General features: G+C 39.2%; 2 protein-coding genes across 28 annotated transcripts in view; one reads left to right on the top strand and one right to left on the bottom strand.

Moving 5' to 3' along the window:
- The window catches only part of TTLL5 (tubulin tyrosine ligase like 5), a 409,941-nt gene extending 400,309 nt beyond the window's left edge, over positions 1 to 9,632 (top strand). For 6 of the 26 annotated variants that reach the window (XM_056810645.1, XM_056810644.1, XM_056810641.1 and 3 more), the window contains one exon: positions 2,640 to 2,888. Coding sequence is in view for 7 of the 26 variants with exons in the window: in XM_056810660.1 (XP_056666638.1) it covers positions 7,453 to 7,653 (201 nt within the window). In the remaining 19 variants the exon portion in view is untranslated. Of the gene's footprint in view, positions 1 to 2,639; positions 2,896 to 7,452 lie in introns of those variants that run through there. The other 20 variants (XM_056810663.1, XM_056810655.1, XM_056810660.1 and 17 more) reach the window with 10 other exon arrangements.
- The window catches only part of TGFB3 (transforming growth factor beta 3), a 41,593-nt gene continuing 27,193 nt past the window's right edge, over positions 8,855 to 23,254 (bottom strand). For both annotated transcript variants that reach the window (XM_016433014.2, XM_001367475.4), the window contains 3 exons: positions 16,079 to 16,250; positions 14,608 to 14,761; positions 8,855 to 12,339 (listed from right to left, as the gene is read on the bottom strand). In XM_016433014.2, the coding sequence (XP_016288500.1) occupies positions 12,181 to 12,339; positions 14,608 to 14,761; positions 16,079 to 16,250 (485 nt within the window). In that variant the 3' untranslated portion in view covers positions 8,855 to 12,180. The remainder of the gene's footprint in view (positions 12,340 to 14,607; positions 14,762 to 16,078; positions 16,251 to 23,254) is intronic.

The raw sequence follows: 23,254 nt of genomic DNA, 5'->3' as shown, positions 1-23,254 counted from the left end.
AATGGAGAGCTTGGAATAACATATTCCAGAAGACAAAGGATATGGGCTGTATGGGCTAAGAATAATTTAACCAGAAAATCAGAGTTTAATGAGAGGAAAAAGTGATGAAGATTAGAGCTGAGGGAAAACTTTAGACTTCAAACACAGCAATAAGAAGAAAGGTAAACACGGGAGTAAACAATGACAAAGGCCTAAACAAGGATAAATTGTTTGCATTTAGCTGCAGTGAAATGATATATGGATCCCTTCTGAATTCTATCATCATCAGGATACATAGACGGTGACCAATTATACAAGTCCTGGGAATGAGAATGTCTTGAAGGTCTGAAAAGAATGGAAAGAAAAGAGAAGAGGAATACACAGAGGTTGGGAAAAGTATAGAAGGAAAGGAAAGGAAATTTAGGAGAAATTATCTCAAATTTGTTGCACAAGTAGACATCTTATGCAAAGAGGATGTGGTAGAGGGGAGTGGCTGACAATTGAATTTCATTCTTCTCTGAACTGATCAAAATAAGAACTCACACAGTTGTACATAAATACATTTTACTCATCAGGAAATAAGAGGGAAAGAGGAGAATAGGGTAGGGACAATTAGTGGGAGAGAAGATTTAAGAAGAGATTAGAAAGATTATTTCTGGGCAGCTGGTTAAAGGATAAGGTGGTATGAATAAATAAATGCTCATTTATTTATGAACCAGACTTTTTTTTCCATCAGAGGTATTTAAAGACAGCTATAGTTGAAATTATGCAAAACTATTATTTTTCAAGGAAGTGGGAATTGAGAACTTAGATTTAGATCAGCTTTACTTTGATCAAATCATCAAGCAATATTTATTAAACATCTGTATGCATAAACCATTGTGTCAGAAGACTCTCTGTCTAGAAAACAACAGCATGGGCTGATGTGTCTCATTGAATGCCTGTTAACATGTCTTTTCCCTATATTATTTTACCTTTTATAGCTTAGGATGAAAACTATGCCTCTGATTGTCTGTATTCCGTATCTTTCTCATTCAGATTTGTACATTGTCATGCTTTAAAAATATTCATTGCATTGGTCTCTTGAAATAAGGTGAATAAAAAGAATATAGCATCATTTTCATATATCTGAAAAGCTGCACATGTTTTTTATTGTAATATAGGCTGTTAAAAAGTGAATCATGTGTTTCCTTCCTAGTAATAGAAACAGCTTCCATTATGTGAGTGCTGTTTGTTTGGGGGAAAAGAACACTTGATTAAACTGGTTTCATTACTGCTGCCTAGCATTTAGGCACATGTAATAAAGAATGGAGCTTCTTCCTTAAGTATATAATTCAACTTAATGTTGATTTTGGAATCTATTGGTTTAACCAGTCAATTAAATGGCAATACCTCACCTTGACCCAATCACATTCTTGATTGTTCTAGGAACATTTTAAAAGGTATCTTCATTCACAGGCTGGAGCCTACACAAACAGAGAACCAGGATAGTAATAGGATTATAAACCATTGTGTATGAAGATCAGTTGGTGAAATTGGGGCTATTTAGTATGGATATGAAAAAAAAAAACAGCTAGTCAATGCTCAAATATTTGAAGGGTCATCATGTAAAAGAGATATTAGACTTGTTCCAGTTGACCCCAGAGGACAGAACACTAGGACTAATATGGAAGTTGAATGAAAGATTTTGGGGGCTCACCATGAATAAAAATTTCTGGCAATTTGATAATGTATCAAGATGGAATAGGCTGGCTAGCTGACTTGACTTTCAAGAAGTCACCAAACTGTGTAGCTGTGACTAATCTCAGCTCCACATCTGAAAACAATGACATTTGCAATAATTAAAAGGACTGAAACAAAAAAAGCTGAAAATAAGAAACTCTTAACAATAAATTTCACAGAAAACCAACAGACTGAAATAACAACTACTATTCTGGAAGAGAGACTGAATATACTGCAAAAATTTCTGGAGTTGTTTATAACCACAGTTAGAGATATAAAAGAAGACTTTGTATTGTTATAATTGTTAGCATTGTGCAATTAGAAATAAGGTAGATAAAGGAAAAATTCAAGAAGATGAATCTGTTTAAAAACTAAAGCAAGAAAGTTAGATGACAGAGCTTGGTAAAACAACCTTTGAATTATTGGATTTCCTGAAAACTACCAAAATTAAGGAAATCATGCAGGAAAATTTCCCAGGAGTACTAGAAGTAGAATACAGTTCAAAGTGAAGGAAGGAAGGAAGGAAGGGAGGAAGGAAGGAAGGAAGGAAGGAAGGAAGGAAGGAAGGAAGGAAGGAAGGAAGGAGGGAAGGAAGGAAGGAGGGAAGGAGGGAAGGAAGGAAGAAGGGAAGGAAGGAAGGAGAGAGAAAGAGAAAGAAAGAAAGAAAGAAAGAAAGAAAGAAAGAAAGAAAGAAAGAAAGAAAGAAAGAAAGAAAGAAAGAAAGAAAGAAAGAAAGAAAGAAAGAAAGAAAGAAAGAAAGAAAGAAAGAAAGAAAGAAAGAAAGAAAGAAAGAGAAAGAAAGAAAGAGAGGGGGGAGGGAGGGAGGAAGAAAGAAAGGAAGAAAGAAAGGAAGAAAGAAAGATTGCTAGGCATTAGATATTAGATAGGAGTTCTGTGCTGGTACCATGACTATTCAGCTCCTTTCTTCTCCCCCATAGCTACATTTCAGTTACTCAGCTACTTCTCTTGCTCTGAACAATCCTCCTCGCAGCTGTGCTTGGCGCCTGAATGTCACCCAGGCAGGATTTCATGAAATGGATCTATGCTCTTCCGCCTGTGTTGTTCAATCCAATGTATTGGGGCCATTCCCAAGAAGGTGATGGGGCAACAGGTTGGACTCCACTCCCCAGCTGTCCCTTTTTGCTATTGTCACTCATTCATGATATAAATAAAGTTGATTCATTCACTTCTTCTGTCTTCCTGGCAGCATATTACAAGCCCTGGGCATTTGGAAGGGCCTTGAGGACAGATGTTATTTAGGTTAACAATGCTTATATCAAATTTTAAAAAGAATCTTTCTCTTTAGGGGGCAGCTGGGTGGATCAGTGGATTGAGAGCCAGGCCCAGAGTCCTGGATTCTAATCTGGCCTCAGACACTTCCTAGCTGTGTGACTCTGGGCAAGTCACTTAACTTCCATTGCCTAGCCCTTACTGCTCTTCTGCCTTGGAACAAATATATAGCTTAGCTTCTAAGATAAGGGTTTAATAAAATTTTTAAATAATCTTCCTCTTTGAATTAATTGATTTGTATCTTAAAATGTTATTCCATTATCTCCTGTCACCATAGACAAATTAACTGCATTGGTCAAAACATTTATCATTTAATACTTCTTAAAATGTGAAACAAATTCACGGAAAAGATCATTGTTACTAAGTCTTTTCTGAGCTTACAGTCATACTCCAATTTGCACACAGACACGAAGCAAGATGATCTCTTCTCGTGGGACAGATGACTAGTGGTTGGAACACTTGGCTAGAAATTAGGATTCCTAGACTTGCTAGGAAGTTGTAAAACTTAATTCCTCTTTGCCTTAGAGGGACTGGTTGGTATTTGCAAGCATTTTAAAATCCTAAATGGAAAATATTTTACTATTCTTGAAGCAACATTATCACTGATCACTTCACATCCCCATTAATTGACAAATATTTGTAAAATACCTACTATGTGAATGACACTTCTAGGCAACTATGGTAGACATACAAAAAGTACAAGTTATACTTCCCCCTCCCTTGAAATTTTGTTGAAAAAGATTCTGTTTAATCCAACAAGTGTTTCCTTTTTATTTTTAACCTTTGCCTTCTTATTATCAATTCTAAGACAGAAGAATGGCAAGAGCTAGGCAATCAGGGATAAGTGACTTGGCCAGGGTCACATAGGCTAAGTGTCTGAGGTCAGATTTGAATCCAGTTCCTCTTGACTCATGGCACTCTATCCACTGTGCTACCTATCTGCCTCCCAATAATCATTTCTTATGCACAAGTCACTAGGCTAGACAGGGGTAATACAAACACAAAAATGGCAAATAGTTCCTGTGCTTTATAAATACATGTACATACATAAGTAAATAGAGGATAATTTGAGGAGTCACTACATGACAAGGATCAGGAAAAGTGTGGGATTTTGGGAGACACCTAAAATGAATCTTGAAAGAAACTTAAAAGATAGAAGTTTGGATGGAGTGCATTTCAGGTATGAGTTCCTACTTATTAAGGGGCATGGGCTAAGGAAATGGAATGCTAAATTTCAGAAAAAGCCAGTAATCCAGGTGACTGAAACACAGAATGTGTGAAGGGAAGAATGTGTGAAAGAAGTCTGGAAAAAGTCAGATGGTGTCATATTGTTGAGGGCTTTAAAGGCCAGCTCAAAGAGTTTGTATTTTCTCCTAGTGGCAATGGGGAGCCACTGAAAAGTCTCATGATCATGCCTCTGCTTTAAGATAATTTGGCAACTATATGGAAGATACTGCTTTGAAGAATTAGCCATTTCAATAGTTTAGGGAAGAAGTATTGAGGGATTGGATTGGGGGTAATTTGCCATGTGAGTGGAAAGAAGGGAACAAATGGAAGAGATGTTGTGGAAGTAGAATCAACAAGACATATAGACATGAAAGATAAGGCACAAAATGATAACAAACAACATAAGTTCATGAATAATAAGTAGTGAGTGAATGCCATGAATAACCAATCCCAGGAGATCCTTAGAGGAGAGATGAGGTCACTTCCAGCTGGGACATTGAAGGAAGAATAGGACTAGCTTTATCTTTAAATGGTAGTTTTCAAAAATCTAAAAGGGGAGAAATTTGCAGAGATTAATGGCATGGAGCCAAAGAGGAGAGACATTGGCCAGATGTTGGATGCCAGTTCTGCTCCCTCTATCACTGTTGAAACATCTTAAGAAGAATCTACAATTTCTATCTCCATTCCTTTGACAATTATGCCTTTGTTCATTGCTCTCTGAAGATGCTGATAAATAAGGATGAATCAGGGGAAGTTAGGTAGATTGAGAGCCAGACCTAGAAATGGGAAGTTCTGAGTTGAAATCTAGCCACAGACACTTCTAGCTATGTGACCCTGGACAAGTCACTTAATCCCCTTTGCCTAACTCTCCTAATCCTTACCACTCCTCTGCCATGGAACTTATACACCATATTGATTCTAAGACAGAAGGTAAGGTTTTTTAAAAAATGAGGATGAAACCTGGCTCTGCTGCTCTCTGAATGGTCCCAGGAAATAAGTGAGCCTTTCTCTTCCTTCTCTTTCTCATCTGCAAAAGGAGTCAATTGGATTACATTGTGTCTGAGGTCTCTTCCAGCTGCTTTCCTGGCTCTGTGATTCTCCTTATGATTAGGCTTGCAGGTGTATTCACTGGGTCCATCCTTCCCTCTTCGTTGCCTCTCTAGGATACAGTAAAATGTCCTTATGGTAACTTCAAGTAATGCCAGAACTCTACATGCCCAGACTTTCAGCAAAGCTCAACTTTGAGAAACAGCCTCTTACTGAATCATCCCATTTAGCCCATAAACTCTCCCTCACTCAGTCTTTCCTATTCACTTAGACAAACATCTGTTCTGTTCCTATTGGTAGATGAGGCATGAGGCAGACCAAGGCAAAAATGAAAAAGATAGAACATGGACACATAAAATTTATCATTTGAGGAGGGAGATGAGCACAAAAGACCTGTCAGAGACAGTCCATGAACTGAACCTTGAGGGAGTCAATGGATTCTAGAAAGCAATGGTCAAAGGGGATGTATTCCAAAGTATGTAAGCTGGCCTAAGCCAGAGCATGGAGAAAGATGGGAGGGGAAAGAAATGTATAATCTAGGAATAGAGAGAAGTCTGGAATGTAGAGTTTGTCTAGCCTAGGAGTCCCCAAACTTTTTACACAGGGGGCCAGTTCACCATCCCTCAGACTGTTGGAGGGCCAGACTATAAAAACCTAACCCTAACCCTAACCTTAACCCTAACTGGGCAGCAGTATTCACAGTGCGGAATCCTCTCCCCCAGATTGCCACTCACCATGGTGACGGCTTCCATTGTGCAGTCACATAATCCTTTGCATGGCGCCTCGTTCTCATTCACTTACTCTCAGAACAAGGTGCCACACAAAGGATTATGTCACCGGAAGTAGTACTATAGGTGAGCGATGCCTTGCTTTGTGGCGCCACCACATACAGCGCTTCTCTCACTGACCACCAGTGAAAGAGATGCCCCTTCTGGAAGTGCGGTGGGGGCCGGATACATGACCTCAGGGCTATAGTTTGGGGACCCCTGCTCTAGAACATGGAATTCATTAAAAAGATTAATATGAAGTAATCATAGAAAAGTAGGTAGGAGACAGTTTGTGCAGAGGGAATTTGATTGTATCCTAGATACAATAGGGAGCCATTGAAGTTTTTGATCAGAGGAGTGACATGTTCAGAACATGAATTCAGGAATATTCATCTGACAGTTTTGTGACAGATGGATTGTTTGTTTTTTAAACCTTTACCTTCTGTTTCAGAATTGATACTTAAGTATATTGGTTCTAAGACAGAAGAACAGTAAGAGCTAGACAATTGGGGTTAAGTAGCATATCCAGGGTTACACAGCTAGGAAGTGTCTGAGGCCAGATTTAAACCCAGAAACTACTGCCCATCTCTGGACCCAGCTCTATCCACTGAGCCATCGACCTGCCCCAACAATGGATTGTTGAAGGGAAAGACTGTAAGCAAGAAAAACCAGTTATGATAGTTCAGGTGAGAAGTGATCAACATTTAAACCAAGATGGTGGTTAAGAGAGTAGAAATGAGGGGACGAGATGCTTTGGGATGAGAACTGACAAGACTTAGCAACTATTTCTTTATGGATACTGTTGCACCATGCTATTACTACCACATGAAGGAAATGAAAGAGAAAAGAATGTTTCTCAGTTGCAGAGTAATTGGGTAATTGGATTCTGATACTCTTGATAGAAAGTATGAAGTTTATAAATGCGGTCATCTATTTTTTTCAGCCTAAAAATTATTACCAGCAGAAGGAGGGGCAGGGAACAAGTCTTACAGACAAGCACACTGACAGTAGGAGAAATGAAAGTAATCAGCCTAATATTGGGGAAAGAAATAGAAAAACTTAAAAAAAAAAAAAGCAAATCCAAAATTGTGTAGTATACAGTTTGGCATACAGTAGTATTTTATATAGTAGATGCTTATCCCGATGACTAAGTTATCCAGAAAATATTAAACTATGTTTGACATCCTCTCAGAAGGCAGTGAACAATTTAGCATGCTTCAGAAAGCTGATTATCAAAAGTCATTTTTAAAAATTATAAAGTCTTAGGGGCTGAAAGAACTTCTACTCAGTTATCCAGAAATTCCATTTATGTGTAATGTCACTCATTGCTTGATTATGCCGGATCAATGAGGTGTTGCAGAAAACAAATCTACTTCTCTATTAGTGTCTTTGCTTAGATTATGAATTTTTGTCTTTTCAGCTCTGGCTTATAACCTATGATGAACCACTTAAGATATGGAGGAAGAAACAGTTCAACACCACTGGGTGGAAGGATGAGGATGGAGCGGCCATCATAGCTAGAAAGGGTCCATCTTTGTTCCCATTTGCATCATCATCCCCAGATCAAGGTGGCAGCAGATTTCTCCCTACCAGTCAAAAGAGCCTAGCCTGGGACAGCTGAAGAAAGATGAGCTGGGTTTTGGTGGAACTTGACAGTATGCAGTTCAACTGATTCTCTCTGACAGAGCCAGAAATGTACCTTTTCCCCTCCCCTTTTATCTTCTCCCTCCCCCCTACCTGCCTAGGTCTTCTTTCTCCCTCTTCTGCTACCAGGCAGAGATGATATAAAACAGAGGCTCTTTGGCTATTTGCATTTTGCTTCCGCTTCTTTTACAGATTCATTATCAAGATCCTATTTGATATAACCCTAGAAACCGAACATCATTACTACCAATGTTTATAATCCCTTTAAGAAGGGTGTCGGGGGAAAGGGAGAAAGGGCACACAAAATATGTTAACCAGTAATTGGAGAAAGGCTAGTGTGTTGATCACATGAACCAAGGGTAAAGTACCATTTTAGAATTGCTGGTTTTTAATATTGATAAAGTAATTCTATTTTTGTTTTTTATTTATTCCATTTAACCAATTTCCCTCCAATCACTATTCACAAGTGAAACTGAAATGTGACCAATTTTCTATTTTAGTAATTGCTGGGCATTGAAAAATTTTAATTTTAGAAATGTGGATTACCTTGGTATATTTTGATTTTAGGTTTTGTTCAGTTAGAATGTAACTGTGGTCATACACCTCAGTGGTAGCTTATGAGCTGGAGGTCAGGGTTGGGGAGGTGATGCGGGAGGGGTGTTCATAGCTGCACAAATGTCTCACCGTCAGGCCACAACTGATGACTGAGGGAGCTAGACACCATTCTGGAGTGGCACATTAATTTTTCCCTCACACCCACATTGTTTACATAAACAATCCATTAGAACAGTGCAAAACACTCCACTGAGTGGCCCTGCTAAGTTTCTCATACCAACTTTCTGCTTTCTTACTTCCTCACCTTCCCCTGCCTCTTCATCAGTGCTCTCCTGAACAAGGCCCTGAGCCCCGCACAGCATGGCGTGTTGGGCTCGAGCCACTTTGGGGGGGCTTCTGCATCCCCTATGACTTTCAGCAACAAGTCACCCTCCCTTAGCTCTGCACTACTGTGGAGGGAGTGGCGTGGCCGGTGTTTCCTGACTGTGGTGATGGCAAATGGGCCATGTAGCTAAATGAAGGAGGTTCCAGAATGAAGGGTCACAAAACAAGGTGTTACAGACCCGAGATGAAAAGTCAAAAAGGAAAATCCCATCCACCAAAGACAAAGAAAAGAGACTTGATTACCTATGAGCAGCTTTTGAAAAGTCTTTTTAATGAATGAAAACAAAGGGTTTGGTGCATTTTTTTTTGTCTCTGTTAAAAAAAAAATTACTTAGAGTGACAAGATCTATTTGTTGTGAAGGGAGCAGGCATACGTTTCCAGATGTTACTGGTGCCTGGGATACTAGCTTGAGGGACATCTATTGTGGTTCTTTCCATTCAACCATGGATTAGTTTGGGGGACAAAATAGTTCTACCGTTTCCTTTGAATATGAAGGTCTGAGAATAAAGGGGTTATTTGGAACCTACTGTAATGGTACTTGTGAATGGACAGCCAGGGCGCTCCCCCGCGATTGAGGGGTGTCCACTAATGGAACTGTTCAGAACTTCTTAAAATAATCAGGTCAGAGCAGATTAGTTAATGGTCTTTCTGACTTAGCAGGTGCTGATAAGAGGCTTCACATCTCTTTCACTTATCCAAGTGCTTTCAAGTAATTTTGTCGGTACTGGGCAGCTCATAATGAGAAGCTAAACAGTCCATCCTAGAATCCTTCCTGACCTCCCCGCCTCCTCCCTCCCCCCCAAGGCTGTGCTAATGTATCTGGTGCTCCTCCTTACTTCCTGACCCCCATAACCAACATGTATGTATGAAAATGGAGACTCGATGATTCACGTTTTTATAGTCTCTGTAAATGGTGTATGTAGTTGTGTCCCTGGAAACCAGATCCCTGCCCATATTTGCATGTGGTGATTAAGGCACGAGAAGACTTCTTCCATAAAAAAATATCTTTGGAATCACACTGTTGTCTGTTTTCTTTGGGTTATCTCAAGAAGTGCACCTAGCAGCACGGCTTCGGATGAAGCCTCTCCGATGCCCACAGAAGACTGCCCCACTTTGGGCAGGCCTGGCTGGATTCAACAAAGGGAAGACTTCCTGGGGGAGGAGGGAGCATTTGGAGGGCGAGAGGGAGTGAGGAGGGACAAGTGATGGCAAGAAGACCCTCCTTCTTTCCTATCTCAAGACCCGCGTGAATGAGAGGTAGCAGGTAGAGTCCCAAACTGGTTATCTGGGAGAACAGCGTTCAGTCCTCAGTTCCACAAAGCTAGTCTGGCTTCACCTTGGACAAGCCGCCTCCCTGTCCCCTCTGGGAGATGCATGTCCGCTGGCTGTTGGGTCGAGGCCTTGGGAAGTTAAGCTATTGTAGGAAATGCAGTGTGCCTGACGTTCCTTGGTGTGGACTGCAGTTAAGTTGAGGAATCCTCGTGCGGTCTGGCCGTAGCCAAAGCAGAAATAGGATAGCAACTAAAGTTTTCATGGCAGCTCAGCATACACGAACCCCCAGAGGGGGATATCAAAAACAAAAAAACAAAATAAAAAACAACCCAACCAAAAAAAAAATCCAAACCCTAAACTCTTTATGTCTTCTATTAAAAGAGAATTTATAAATGTCAGCATTTGATGTTTATGTTTTTGTTTTACTACGGGGGAAGGTGATATCAGTGCTGCAGGGAAAGTAGTTCCCAGGATGAGATAAAGGCGGCCTCGTTCCTGCCTCCACGACACATGGTGAGCATTTGAGAATCAGTGCCAGAGTAGAATTCGAAATTTCTCTGGAGGCCAGAGGCCCTTAAATCTTAGAGATTGAAAGCAACGGGCATTCCTTTGTCTCTAGCTCGGGAAACACTGTCAAGAGGCACCGTTTTTTGGTTTTTTTCCTAAAGGTATTCCTGGTTATCGTTCCAGTCTGTGCTCAGGATACCACAATAACTGCATTCTTGGGCCTCCTGTCATAGACATTTGAAATGCTCTTCAGGTGACTTTGCAGAAATGTTGGAATAGTGATTGAATATATTGGAGCATATCCTTATATGCTAGTGTTCATATGTATATAGGTGAATATGTTTGCAGCTATCTTTCCCTATTTGGGGAGAGATTCAGTTTAATGTAGTCTGACCAACTGATTTTCTCCATATCTGAGAGAATTCCTCATTGGTATTAAGAGTGTATATACCTTGGAGCACCATTGTGGGAGCAGGCATTACAATACAGAATGCCTAGTTCAGAGGCGGGCAGATCCCAGTGCATTCATGCTAAAGCAATGTTATTAGAGTTGAAGATCCTCTGTTCCAGGTTCCAGTTTACTTTGAGTGGTAGAGGTGGAAATAGGGATAAGAGGGTCTCTATTAGGAAAGATTATACCTAGGAACAAAGTTCTTAATGTTCCAGGAGCTATTTCCTAGATGAAATGATTCAAGTTCCCCCCAAAATATTTATTTATACAAAAGTTGTTGAGAATAATATTTGTGTGTGTGTGTGTGTGTGTGTGTGTGTGTGTGTGTGTGTGTGTGTGTGTGTGTGTGTTTAAAAACCTCAGCCCATGTGAGTCTGGGGCCAAGTCAATGCATAAGAGACACATGAGATTTCCCCCAAATGCCTCACGTGCCACAGTACCTGCTTCCAGGCTCAGTCAATGATGATGGCGTGGATCTCAAATCCAGGTGGTCATCCTGACCTGGAAGGTGTCTAGCAAAAACTCCAAAGGGGAGTGGATTGAGGGAGAGAGTGAGAAGAACTGCCCAAAGGGCAAACAGAGTAGACTAGTTCTTAGTTATGATGTAATCAATCAAGCAACCCTCTTGCTCCTGAGCTCAACATACCCACAGGGCTCAACGGTTTGCTCAGGGATTCTCTGAATTGGGTTATATCCCTCTATTGGCCAAAGGATGCAAAGGATGCCCAAAGGTGATAGATATAGAAGGGACAATCTGCAAAAGTAGTGACTGTCCCTAAACCCAGGCAGAAAGAGTACAGTTCTGGGAGTTTCCCCTTTCTGGGTGATCTGTATGAAAGAAAATGGTTGCCTTGTGTAGCTTCAAGAAAATGAAATCCAGATTCTGAAGGACAGACAGGCAACAGTGATGAGCCAACCTAAACTCGGATCAAAAGTGTCATTCCCTCACAAGCATTTTCTACACTTTCTCTCCCTTTCCCTCTACTCTAACAAAGGAAAACTCCTTGATTTGTCTTCCTCCTCCCTCTCTCCACCATCCAAAGAGCATCACCAAAAAAGCCAAGCATTTTGGGGACACTGGTCTTGCCCTAGCCTACCTTTTTTTTTCCCATCAGACATTATCAGAGCTAGCAAGAAAGAGAAAATGTTCCAAAAGAGAGACTCAGTCTCAGCGATTAGTCCAGGGCTGAAGGTTGTGGTCTCCCCATCTCTAGGTGAAGTCTGTTCTTCTTGTGTTTCCCTAGGTGCAGTTGAGCAGTAGCAGTTATGTTGGGTTTGGGGGTTTGTTTCTTTTTCTCTCTCCCTCTCTCTTGATTGCAGGGAGGGCTGGCATTTCAGCTACACTTACAAGACTTTACCACCATGTTGGATAGCTGCTCCACTTTGGGGGTCCTCCCAACATAGTACAGGATGGTCAGAGGCTCCAGGTCTTGGGGCACACAACAAGGTGAAGCAGATGCTTCAGGGTTCAGCGTATTATACAGCCCCAGTACCTGTGAAGAGAGATGTTTTCACATGGGTGAGAAAGTCAAGTCTTGATCAGGCATCAACGCTAGGCTTTAGCCCAAATAAAAGGAATTTCACTAAAGACAAATGAGCTTGCCTTGATCTCATCACAATTATTTGAGAAGTTTTGCTTCTTAACCCTTAATTGTGTCAAATGAACAACTGATAAGGTTCTTCCTTGGTATATGTCCTAAAAAGAAGAGTCTGCAAAGGTAGCCTTGCCCAGTCTACACAACCTATCCACAGGCAGAAACCTATCCAAGCAGAAAAGTTTCTTGCCAAATCAAGAATTATGTAAGAATTAAAATGGTTGAGGTTGTAAACTGTAATGAGTAAAATAGTGGAAGATATAAATTGTAGTAGATATAAGAGTGGGTGAGTAAATTGTGACCGCAGGAAATATGTTTTTCACCACAGTATCTTGTTTTAAATCAAATATTTAAGGTGGTTGCCAGGGAAATATTCCCAATTATGAATATACCCAAGTCAACTGGGTTTTATAGAGAATTTAATTAATAATACAATGAGGAATCAAAGAAAGAGAGGGAGAGAGAGAGAGAAAGGAAATAAATGAGAAAAGAATAGGCCGGCCCAGGCAGCCCTGGCCAACTCAGGCCTAAACCCTAAAAAAAAAGATCAGTCAGTCCTAATCACTCACCATAAGATCTGTTCAAGCGAGGATTCAAGGGGACAAAGTCTTCCCAGGGGGAGTTCCAGCCAGAGTCAGCCTCCCTTGAAAGACCTCCTTAGAGATTGTCTCTCAAGAGCCTGTATATCTCAAGAGATTTTCTCAACAGTCTGTCCTTTTTCTTATATAGTGGGTTTTCTCCTATGTTACCTCCCCTAAGTTCTTCCATCTACCAATCACAGTTGACGTTTTCCAAAAGACAGCCCATTCTGAATTCACACCTGAGTAGACTAATCCTTTTAGTAATCCACACCTGAGTAGGTTAGAATCTCTGTGTAAGTTTTTTCCTCTTTGCTCTTTTTAAGTTCACAAGTTGCCTGACCTTTATAGGTACTTAGCACCCCTTTGTAATTAATTCTAAAAATAGGCATGGCTTAAGTATGGGTTTAAGTACTTTTCATTGTTCAGCAAGGAGTTTTCTCCCCTAAAGCAGGCTTAAGTACAGGTGGAGTAGAGGTCTTCACATTTTTTATCTAAGTAGAGTTCTCACTGTCCAAATGGGGAGTGGTCCCAATAGGGAATTGTCCCAATGGAGAATTCCCCAATGGGGAATTTTTTAACATTCACTAGTCTGAGAAACTTCAAGATTCACAATTAGACATTATGAAAAAACAACCTTGCTAAGGCTGGCCCTGTCATCAGCCTTCAAAAGCCACTCTTTCTGTAGCAAAAAAAGTAATAGCATGGCCATACATGCCACTAAAGAGATTTCACTTTTCTTTTAAAATACATCAGCATGGGGGACAGCTGGGTAGCTCAGTGGATTGAGAGCCAGGCCTAAAGACGGGAGTTCCTAGGTTCAAATCTGGCCTCAGACACTTCCCAGCTGTGTGACCCTGGGCAAGTCACTTGACCCCCATTGCCTAGCCCTTACCACTTTTCTGCCTTGGAGCCAATACACAGTATTGACTCCAAGACGGAAGGTAAGGGTTTATATATAAAAAAAAATTAAAAATAAATTAAAAAAACACTTTCCATCTTAGAATCTATACTGTATATTGGTTCCAAGGCAGAAGAGTGGTGAGAAGTAGGCAATATCTGAAAACAGATTTGAACCCAGGATGTCCCATCTCTAAGTCTGGCAGTCCACCCACTGAGCCACCCATCTGGGGGTTTTAACCTGGGGTCTAACCATTTCAGGGGATCCTGAACTGGAATGGAAAGAAATTACATCTTTAATTTACTATATTTAAATCCCTTCATACTTATGGTACATATTTAAAAATATTTTTCTAAGAAGGGGTGTGGAGGCTTCAGCAGAAGTGCTAAAATGATCTATGACACAAAGAAGGTTAAGAAATGCTGACTTAAAACTCAAATCTTTGGTCATCTAGCTCATGGATCCCAGGATGAAGGAACTGGTGTTAACAATGTGCAATGCAAAGCCATTCTCCAAAAATTTCTGAACATTTTTCTCCTTCCTCTTATTTTGAAAAGACATTGACAAACTTCAAGGTAGCTTTCTCCTCTCAGTCTCTCTATCAATAGTCTCACAGAACCAAAGAAATATACTTGAAATGAGGTTAATCCTTGAGAATTTCTAAAATTAAAAAAAAATATCCTATACCGTGCTATGAGTCGTGTCTGCGCTTCGGAGGTATGGGCAAGGACCCGAGCAGAAGTTGGCATAGTAGCCCTTAGGTTCATGAACCCACTTCCAGCCCAAATCTTGTCGGAAGTCAATGTAGAGAGGACGCACACAGCAGTTCTCTTCCAAGTTACTGAAACAAAACATTTATGTATAAATATTTAGAAAGAGGGAATTTCACTAAAGACAGTTGAGCTTGCCATGATCTCTTCACAACCTAGAAAAGTTTTTGCTTTCTAACATTTTTTTAAAATGTATTAAATGAGCAACTGATAAGGTCCTTCCTTAGTAGATGTAGAACATCCTAAAATGAGGATGTCTACAAAGGTAGCCCTGCCCAGTCTACATAATCGATCTACAGGCAGGAGTTCATACAAACAGAAAAGTTTTTTATTTTTGCCAAATCTGAACAGTCTTCAAATAACCCCTAAGAAATTGATAGTTGGCCCTGCTCAGTATAAGTGATATGGTAAATGGATGTTTAAACTGAATCCATGGTCCACTGAGTCAAGGGCTATTGCCCAACATTCCTTCTAATGAGTGCCATGAAGAGAAACATCATGGCATAGAGCATTGGGCCTGGAGCCACAAAGACATGACAAATACTAGCTGGGTAGCCATGGGTAAATCACTTCAATCCAGTGCCCCCAGCAGGTCTCTAAGGCCATTTTTTTCCCACACAAGTTGCCTATCTGCATTGGTAAAAAGAGTTTCCCCACTGAGAGTTCCCTGATATCAAAAGGACCTCAAACACCAGAACATGTAGTTTGATGAACTGTATGTCCCTGAGCCATACTGATGAAGAAAGATCTACAAAATTTCCCACCTTAAAACAATTTTTTTTTCTTAAAGAACAAGCAAGATTTAATAGTGCTCAGATTTCCTTAATAATAAATGACTTAGCTCTTCTAGTCTCACATCCTATTACAAATAAGGCAGCCTATATACCTATCTTTTGGGGGGACTCTTCTATTACTGGAACCCTTCATTAAAGATCAATCTAAGGGCTTATTTAAGAACACACATGCAATCCACTTGGCTCCAAATATTTGACCTGAAAATTCTGGGTAGAAAACTAATATAAACTAAGGATAACTATCTCCCCTCTTTTCCTCTCTCTGTCTATTTATGATTTTCTGGCTAGACCTGGTATTTGACTGGCTTAGGGAATTCCTCATGATAGTTCTCTTTTTCAATACAGATCAGCAACTCTTCTGTTAACTCATAGTTTAAGAGAGATGCTTGTGTTATATGCCTGGGGTCACTGGGCCTATATGTCAGACAGGACCTCAAATCAAGCCTTTCTTACTCCAAGGCTAGTTCTCTATCCACTATTCCTTGATATCTGTCTTCCTTTTCTTACTGATCCCTTCGAAGGAATCTACCTTCACAGAAAGGGGGCCTTGATGCTATTTGAAAAAAGGAATTTCTCATATGGCTTCAAGATTACCGGAAACAGTAGTTGGTATCAAGAGCCCGTTTCTTCCTTTGCCCTCCCTGGCCTGGACTGTCAAGGCGATGTGGAGGAATCATCATTAAAATCAAATGAGGATTATGGTGATCCTTTTGTTTCTTTAGTCGCCCAAGATCTCCACGCCCATAGTCTTCTTCATTGTCAACACCTAAATGGAAAGCATTACAGAAAGGTCATTTAATAGAAATGAACTTGAGAGGAGCAAAAGGTGACTTTTTTGCTAATAAGGTTCCTTCCATTCTAGCTCAAATTATGCACTGAAAAAGGAGTAGAGATTTTTCTGGGTGAGCTTAAGACCATCCTTCGTTCCATTCAAGTAGCAAAATGGTGATGATTCATAAAAGATATAAGAAATTGCTACTATGCATACATATACCCAAGAAGTTTTAAGAGAAAGTTACCATCTGCAACCAAAATACCTACAGTAACCCTTTTCTATAGAAACAAACACCTGAAACAAAGGAGTTGCCCATCAATCATGGGATGGCAAAAACAAGTCACAGCATATGGAAGTAACAGAATTAGCCTTCTGCCCAATAAATAAGGATGAATATGAAGAATACAGAGAAGCATGAAGGAACTTACATGAATTAATTCAAAGTGAAGTAAGAAGAATCAGGAAAACAATGTACACCATAACTACAACCATGTAAAAAGAAACAATTGCAAATCAAAACAAAGTTATATAATGACCAAGAGTGGTCTCAGAGATCAGCCAATAAATCAACAAGCATTTATTAAGCACCTACTATGTGTCAAGTACTAGTGATACAAATACAAAGAATCAAACTATTCCTTCTCTAAAGGAGTTTATATTTATGAGAGTGTACCTCCCTTTATGGTTGAATAATGGGCATAGAACACCGAATATAATATTGTATTTGGTTAATATGGAATATTTTTTTTCTTCTTTATTCCAAAGGTGAGGGTTCTCTAGAAGAGGGAAGGAAAGAAAATATTGGGAAACATAGGTAATATGAAAAAAATTACTAGCAAAAAAAAATTTTTTTAAGGAAACATCTCTTATATATGTTCAGTTTCAGTCTTGTCTGACTCTTTGTGACCCCATTTGGGATTTTCTTGGCAAAGAACCTGGAGTGCTTTGCCATTTCCTCCTCCAGCTCATTTTACAGATGAGGAAACTGAGATAAACAGGATTAAGTGAACTCAGTGGGTCACCTCGGAGGCCAGATTTAAACTCGGGAAGAGGAGTCTTCCTGACTCCAGACCCAGAACTCTATCCATTGCAACAGTATTAAACATAGCTGCCAAAGACATAAAAGCTTGATCCCAACATAAAGATATATAGTCCTCAAGATTCACATGTATGTGGATGTCCATGCAACAGAGAAAGAGTCCTAAGGTTTTGACTTCTTCACTCAGTTTTACTTGTGAATACTCAGGGGTCTGTTCTTCACTGAGAATAGCATCTAAGAGAACAACATTCTGGGATGATCATCCTGAGATGATATCCATCCCTCAAAGTCAAAGAATGTAAGATCTGGAAGAGATCTCAAAGGAGATACAGTCCTACCCTACAAAGTCCTTGAACAAATTTTCAACCCAGCTTCCATTTGAACACCTCCCATGAGGGACAGGCTACTATCTCACAAGGCATCCCATTTCACTTGTAGGCAACTCAAAATTGTAAGAAAGTTTTTACATACAAGAGACAGCATGGCATAGTGGATAAAAAGCTGCTCTCAAAGTCAGTTTGACCCGGGTTCAAGGATCTCCTCTGATACATACTTGTTTGTGTGAGTCTAGGCAAGTCATTTAACTCAATGCTCTAGGTATCTCTATAAGACTATAACTGCAGAGCAGGTTGGTTAAGAAGACTTCCTCACTCAAGAGTTTCCCTATGCTAATGAAATCACAGGTACAGCCTCTATACTATGAGAATTTATTTTTCATATGCTGCTTTATTTTTATATCAGGTTCCTGGATTATAAAGGCCACAAATGAATTCCTGTAAATTAGGGAGAATTCCAGATCCAGGTCTGAAAGCTGGCTCCATTCAGTCTATAAATTTGTGCATTCTCTTTGTCCTGAGGAATGTGGTCCTTTCACTGATTCTGATTAACATGAAGGTTCTGCAATGATACTTCCTGGCATATGTGCAAAAATTTCCCTGCCAGTTAGAAAAGGACTGAGGCTCTGATGGACCAACTCCTAATTAGTTGATCACTAATTAGAAATGTCTTAAGATGTTCAAGGGAGGAGCTGAATAATGAGCTCCCCAAAATGCATATAGGTCCTTGGGCCAGAATTTCCATTTGTCTTTTGATGGTTGAGTCATTTGACCATAATTAAGATGTCTTGACCAAATAATAAATTATTTTATAATTAAGAAATGCTATCTCTTTAGAATTTCAATCACTACAATCCCTACACCATTTTCTTTATGGACCTCAAATCTGTCTCTTTTCTACATTTGCCCATTATGGTATTTTTGCTTCTTGGAACCGTCAGAGCAAGCTTCATTTCTTTTCCACATAAAATCCCTTGAAATGCTTGAAGAAGCTATTGTGTCACTACAATACCTTCTTGTTCCCAACTATACTTGGCATTGGTTCCCATAAAATTAGGGTATATCATATATTCCAATGTGTCATAATTTTTTAAAATTTAAAGATATTTTATTTTCCCAATTATATGTAATAATAATTTTCAGCATATGTTTTCCAAAATTATAAGAGCCAAACTGTCTACTTTCCCCCCTTCCTTCCCCCAACTGGGAGATGGTAAGCAATTTGATCTAGGCCATACATGAACATGCACAACACACTTCCATATTGGTCACTGTTGTAAGTACACTCATACAGAACCAAAACCCCAAAAGAAAACCATAAATACACTAATATGAAAGATAGCATGCTTTGATCCACATCCATCCAAGTCCAACAGTTCTTCTCCTGGAGCTGTATAGCATTCATAAGGTGTCACAATTAAAGAGAACTAGGGTGTTGATCATGATAATTTACAATCATGTTGTGCTTTTTAGTTTACAAAGAGGAAATACAGATATTCTCCCATTTGATGGATGGCAAGATATTTATATTATATTATATTACAATATGATATAATATAATATAATTACATAATTGTATTATATATAAAATATTATATTATATCATAGCATTCCTAAGGTGTCCCAATTAAAGAGAACTGGAATGTTGATGGATGATAAGATATTACATGATATATCATACTATATCCTATTGTATTACATTGTATTATTATATTGTATTATATTACATTATATTATAATATAACATTATCATATTATAGCATTCCTAAGGATTATAATGAAAGAAAACTGAGATGTTTATTGTGATAATTTACAATCATGTTGTGCTTTTTAGTTTACAAAGAGGAAATACAGATATTCTCCCATTTAATGGATGGTAACATATGATATAATATGACATAATATGATATATTATATTATATTAATTAGTAGCAAGATAACTAAAAGGATAAGCCAGATGGAAAAATAATCACTGTAAAGGAAATATAAGAATTGGAACTTTTTCATCTAAAAAAGAGAAGGCTAAAGCATAACAATAATATTTCCAAACTGAAAAGATATTTTTAAAAAGAGAATAGATGGTGGGCAGCAAGGTGGCTTGATCAATAGAGATAGTCTGGAGATGGGAGGTCTCGGGTCCAAATCTGGCCTCACTCATTTAAGTGGCTACAAATGGGAATTAAGCCTTAGGAAAGATGATTCGACCTCTAAGGATTGTGAGAGATGGTAGCAATAGAAAAATAGGAAGGAGGATGGGAACAAGCATTTATTAGTTGCCTTCTATAAGCCAGGTTCTGCACAAATAATCTCATTTTATCTTAACAAGAACACTGATGCTATTATGGATGCTATTATTAGTCCTATTTTACAGTTGAGGAAACTGAGTCAGAGATTATCTGACTTTCCCTGGGTCACACAGCTAGGAAATGTCTGAGGCTAGATTTGGACTCAGCTCTTCCAAACCCCAAACACTGTACCACCTGCCCTAAACAGAACAGGTAGTAAAATCACCCTTCAGAAAGATTTCAGAATAAGATCAGTCTGCCCTGGTTTGAAGTGACTGAAGCTTGGCTCTGCCTCTAGGAAAGAAGCTCTGCATTTTCTAAGCCTTCAAGGTCTCCCTGCAAGAGTCCTGGGAGGCCAAAATTCTCTGATTAAGTTGTCAGATCCTTGGCATTCTAGATGAACCGGCTCTGAAAGCGAACCCAGAGGGGTTAAGAATACTGTCCGGGGCAAGAAGCCAAGAGATCCCTGCATCTTCTCCTAGCCAAACCGCTGTGTCAACATAGTTTCCGACGAGTTGCCTGACTTTCAGGCGTGCCTCAATCACCAAAGCTAGGAAAATGAATGAATAATTAGCAATGTGAGCTGAAAACCACTAAGTGCATCTGAGGAAAGTTTCCTAAAAACTTATTTAGATACAGAAGTGATTTTTGTACATTTCACATTTAAATGTAAGCATGGCATAAAAGATAGATGCTGAGCATAAATACATTTAAAAAAACAAAAAATCCCCTTGTTTCCATCTTGGAGTCAATACTGTGTATTGGCTCCAAGGCAGAAGAGTGGTAAGGGCTAGGCAATGGGGGTTAAGTGACTTGCCCAGGGTCACGTAGCTAGGAAGTGTCTGAGGGCAGTTTTGAACCCAGGACTTTCCATCCATAGGCCTGACTCTCAATCCAATGAGCCACCCAGCTGCCCCCACAAATACATATTTTTAAACACACACACACACACACACACACACATATATGAGGATGTCAGGAAAGAACCATATGAGAACTTGTTATCAATTTGTTAAATGAATGAATGTATGAATGAATTCACATGCCATCTACTAGAATATATTATTTTTCTTTCTTTTTTTTTTACATTATTTTATTTGGTCATTTCCAAACATTATTCATTGGAGACAAAGATCATTTTCTTTTCCTCTCCCCCCTCCCACAACCTCTCCCATAGCCAACGCGCGATTCCACTGGGTATCACATGTGTTCTTGATTCAAACCCATTTCCATGTTGTTGGTATTTGCATTAGAGTATTCATTTAGAGTCTCTCCTCAGACATGTCCCCTCAACCACTGTAGTCAAGCAGTTGCTCTTCCTCAGTGTTTTTACTCCCACAGTTTGTCCTTTGCTTGTGGATAGTGTTTTTTTCTCCTAGATCCCTGCAGATTGTTCAGGGACATTGCATTGACACTAATGGAGAAGCCCATTACGTTCGATTGTACCACAGTGTATCAGTCTCTGTGTACAATGTTTTCCTGGTTCTGCTCCTTTCTGCATCAATTCCTGGAGGTTGTTCCAGTCTCCATGGAATTCCTCCACTTTATTATTCCTTTTACCACAATAGTATTCCATCACCAACATATACCACAATTTGTTCAGCCATTCCCCAACTGAAGGGAATACCCTCATTTTCCAATTTTTTGCCACTACAAAGAGCGCAGCTATGAATATTCCTGTACAAGTCTTTTTCCTTATTATCTCTTTGGGGTACAAACCCAGCAGTGCTATGGCTGGATCAAAGGGCAGACAGTCTTTTATCGCCCTTTGGGCATAGTTCCAAATTGCCCTCCAGAATGGTTGGATCAATTCACAACCCTGCCACCAATGAATTATTGTCCCTACTTTGCCACATCCCCTCCAGCATTCATTACTTTCCTTTGCTGTCAAGTTAGCCAATCTGCTAGGTGTAAGGTGATACCTCAGAGTTGTTTTGATTTGCATCTCTCTGATTATAAGAGATTTAGAACACTTTTTCATGTGCTTATTAATAGTTTTGATTTCTTTGGCTGAAAACTGCCTATTCATGTCCCTTGCCCATTTTTCAATTGGAGAATGGCTTGATTTTTTTGTACAATTGATTTAGCTCTTTGTAAATTTGAGTAATTAAACCTTTGTCAGAGGTTTTTATGAAGATTGTTTCCCAATTTGTTGCTTCCCTTCTAATTTTAGTTACATTGGTTTTGTTTGTACAAAAGCTTTTTAATTTGATGTAGTCAAAATTATTTATTTTACATTTTGTGACTCTCTAAGTCTTGCTTGGTTTTAAAGTCTTTGGCTGCATCTCAAAAGGTTTGAAAGGATGTCTCACCATTGTCATTTTCCTCAATGAAATTATTAATTGTTTCTATGATTTGTTCTCTAACTAACCGATTTTGGAGTATCATATTATTTAATTTCCAATTAATTTTTTATTTGGTTCTCCATGTACCCTTACTGATCATTATTTTTATTGCCTTATGATCTGAAAAGGGTGCATTTATTATTTCTGCTTTTCTGCATTTGTATGCCATGTTTCTGTGACCTAGTGTATGGTCAATCTTTGTGAATGTGCCATGTGGTGCTGAGAAGAAGGTATATTCCTTTTTGTCCCTATTTATTTTTCTCCATATGTCTATTAACTCTAATTTTTCTAATATTTCATTCACTTCTTTTACCACTTTCTTATTTTTTTATTTGATTTATCTAAATTTGATAGTGGTTGGTTCAAATCTCCCACTAATATGGTTTTACTGTCTATTTCCTCCTTCAATTCTCCTAGTTTCTTCATTAGAAATTTGGATGCTATACTATTTGGTGCATACATGTTGATTAGTGATATTTCCTCATTATCTAAAGTCCCTTTTAACAAAATATATTTACCTTCCCTATCCCTTTTAATCAGGTCTATTTTTGCTTTGGCTTTGTCAGATATCATGATTACAGCTCCTGCCTTCTTTCTATCAGATGAGGCAAGAAGGTCTTACTCCATCCTTTAATTCTGACCTTTTGTCTACCTGCCTCAAGTATGTTTCTTGAAGACAACATATGGTAGGGTTTTGGATTCTAATCCATTCTGCTATTCATCTACGTTTTATGGGTGAGTTCATCCCATTCATGTTCAAAGTTATGATTGTCACTTGTGGACTCCCTGGCATTTTGATATCCTCCCCTAATTCTGACCTTTCTTCTTTAGCTATAACCTTTTAAGCCTGATTTTAAGCCTGATTTTAAAACTTATTTACTTTAAATCAGTCCCCCTAGTCCCCTCCCTTGATATATTTCCCTTTCTAGCCCCTCCCTTTTTGTTCCCTTCCCCTCCCCCTCTCCTTCCCTCCCTTTTTGTGTTCCCTCTC

This window comes from Monodelphis domestica, chromosome 1 (assembly GCF_027887165.1).
Source record: "Monodelphis domestica isolate mMonDom1 chromosome 1, mMonDom1.pri, whole genome shotgun sequence".
Lineage (NCBI taxonomy): Eukaryota > Metazoa > Chordata > Mammalia > Didelphimorphia > Didelphidae > Monodelphis > Monodelphis domestica.
The sequence above is the reverse complement of the archived record's forward strand: the minus strand, read 5'-3'. Positions and strand labels throughout refer to the sequence as shown.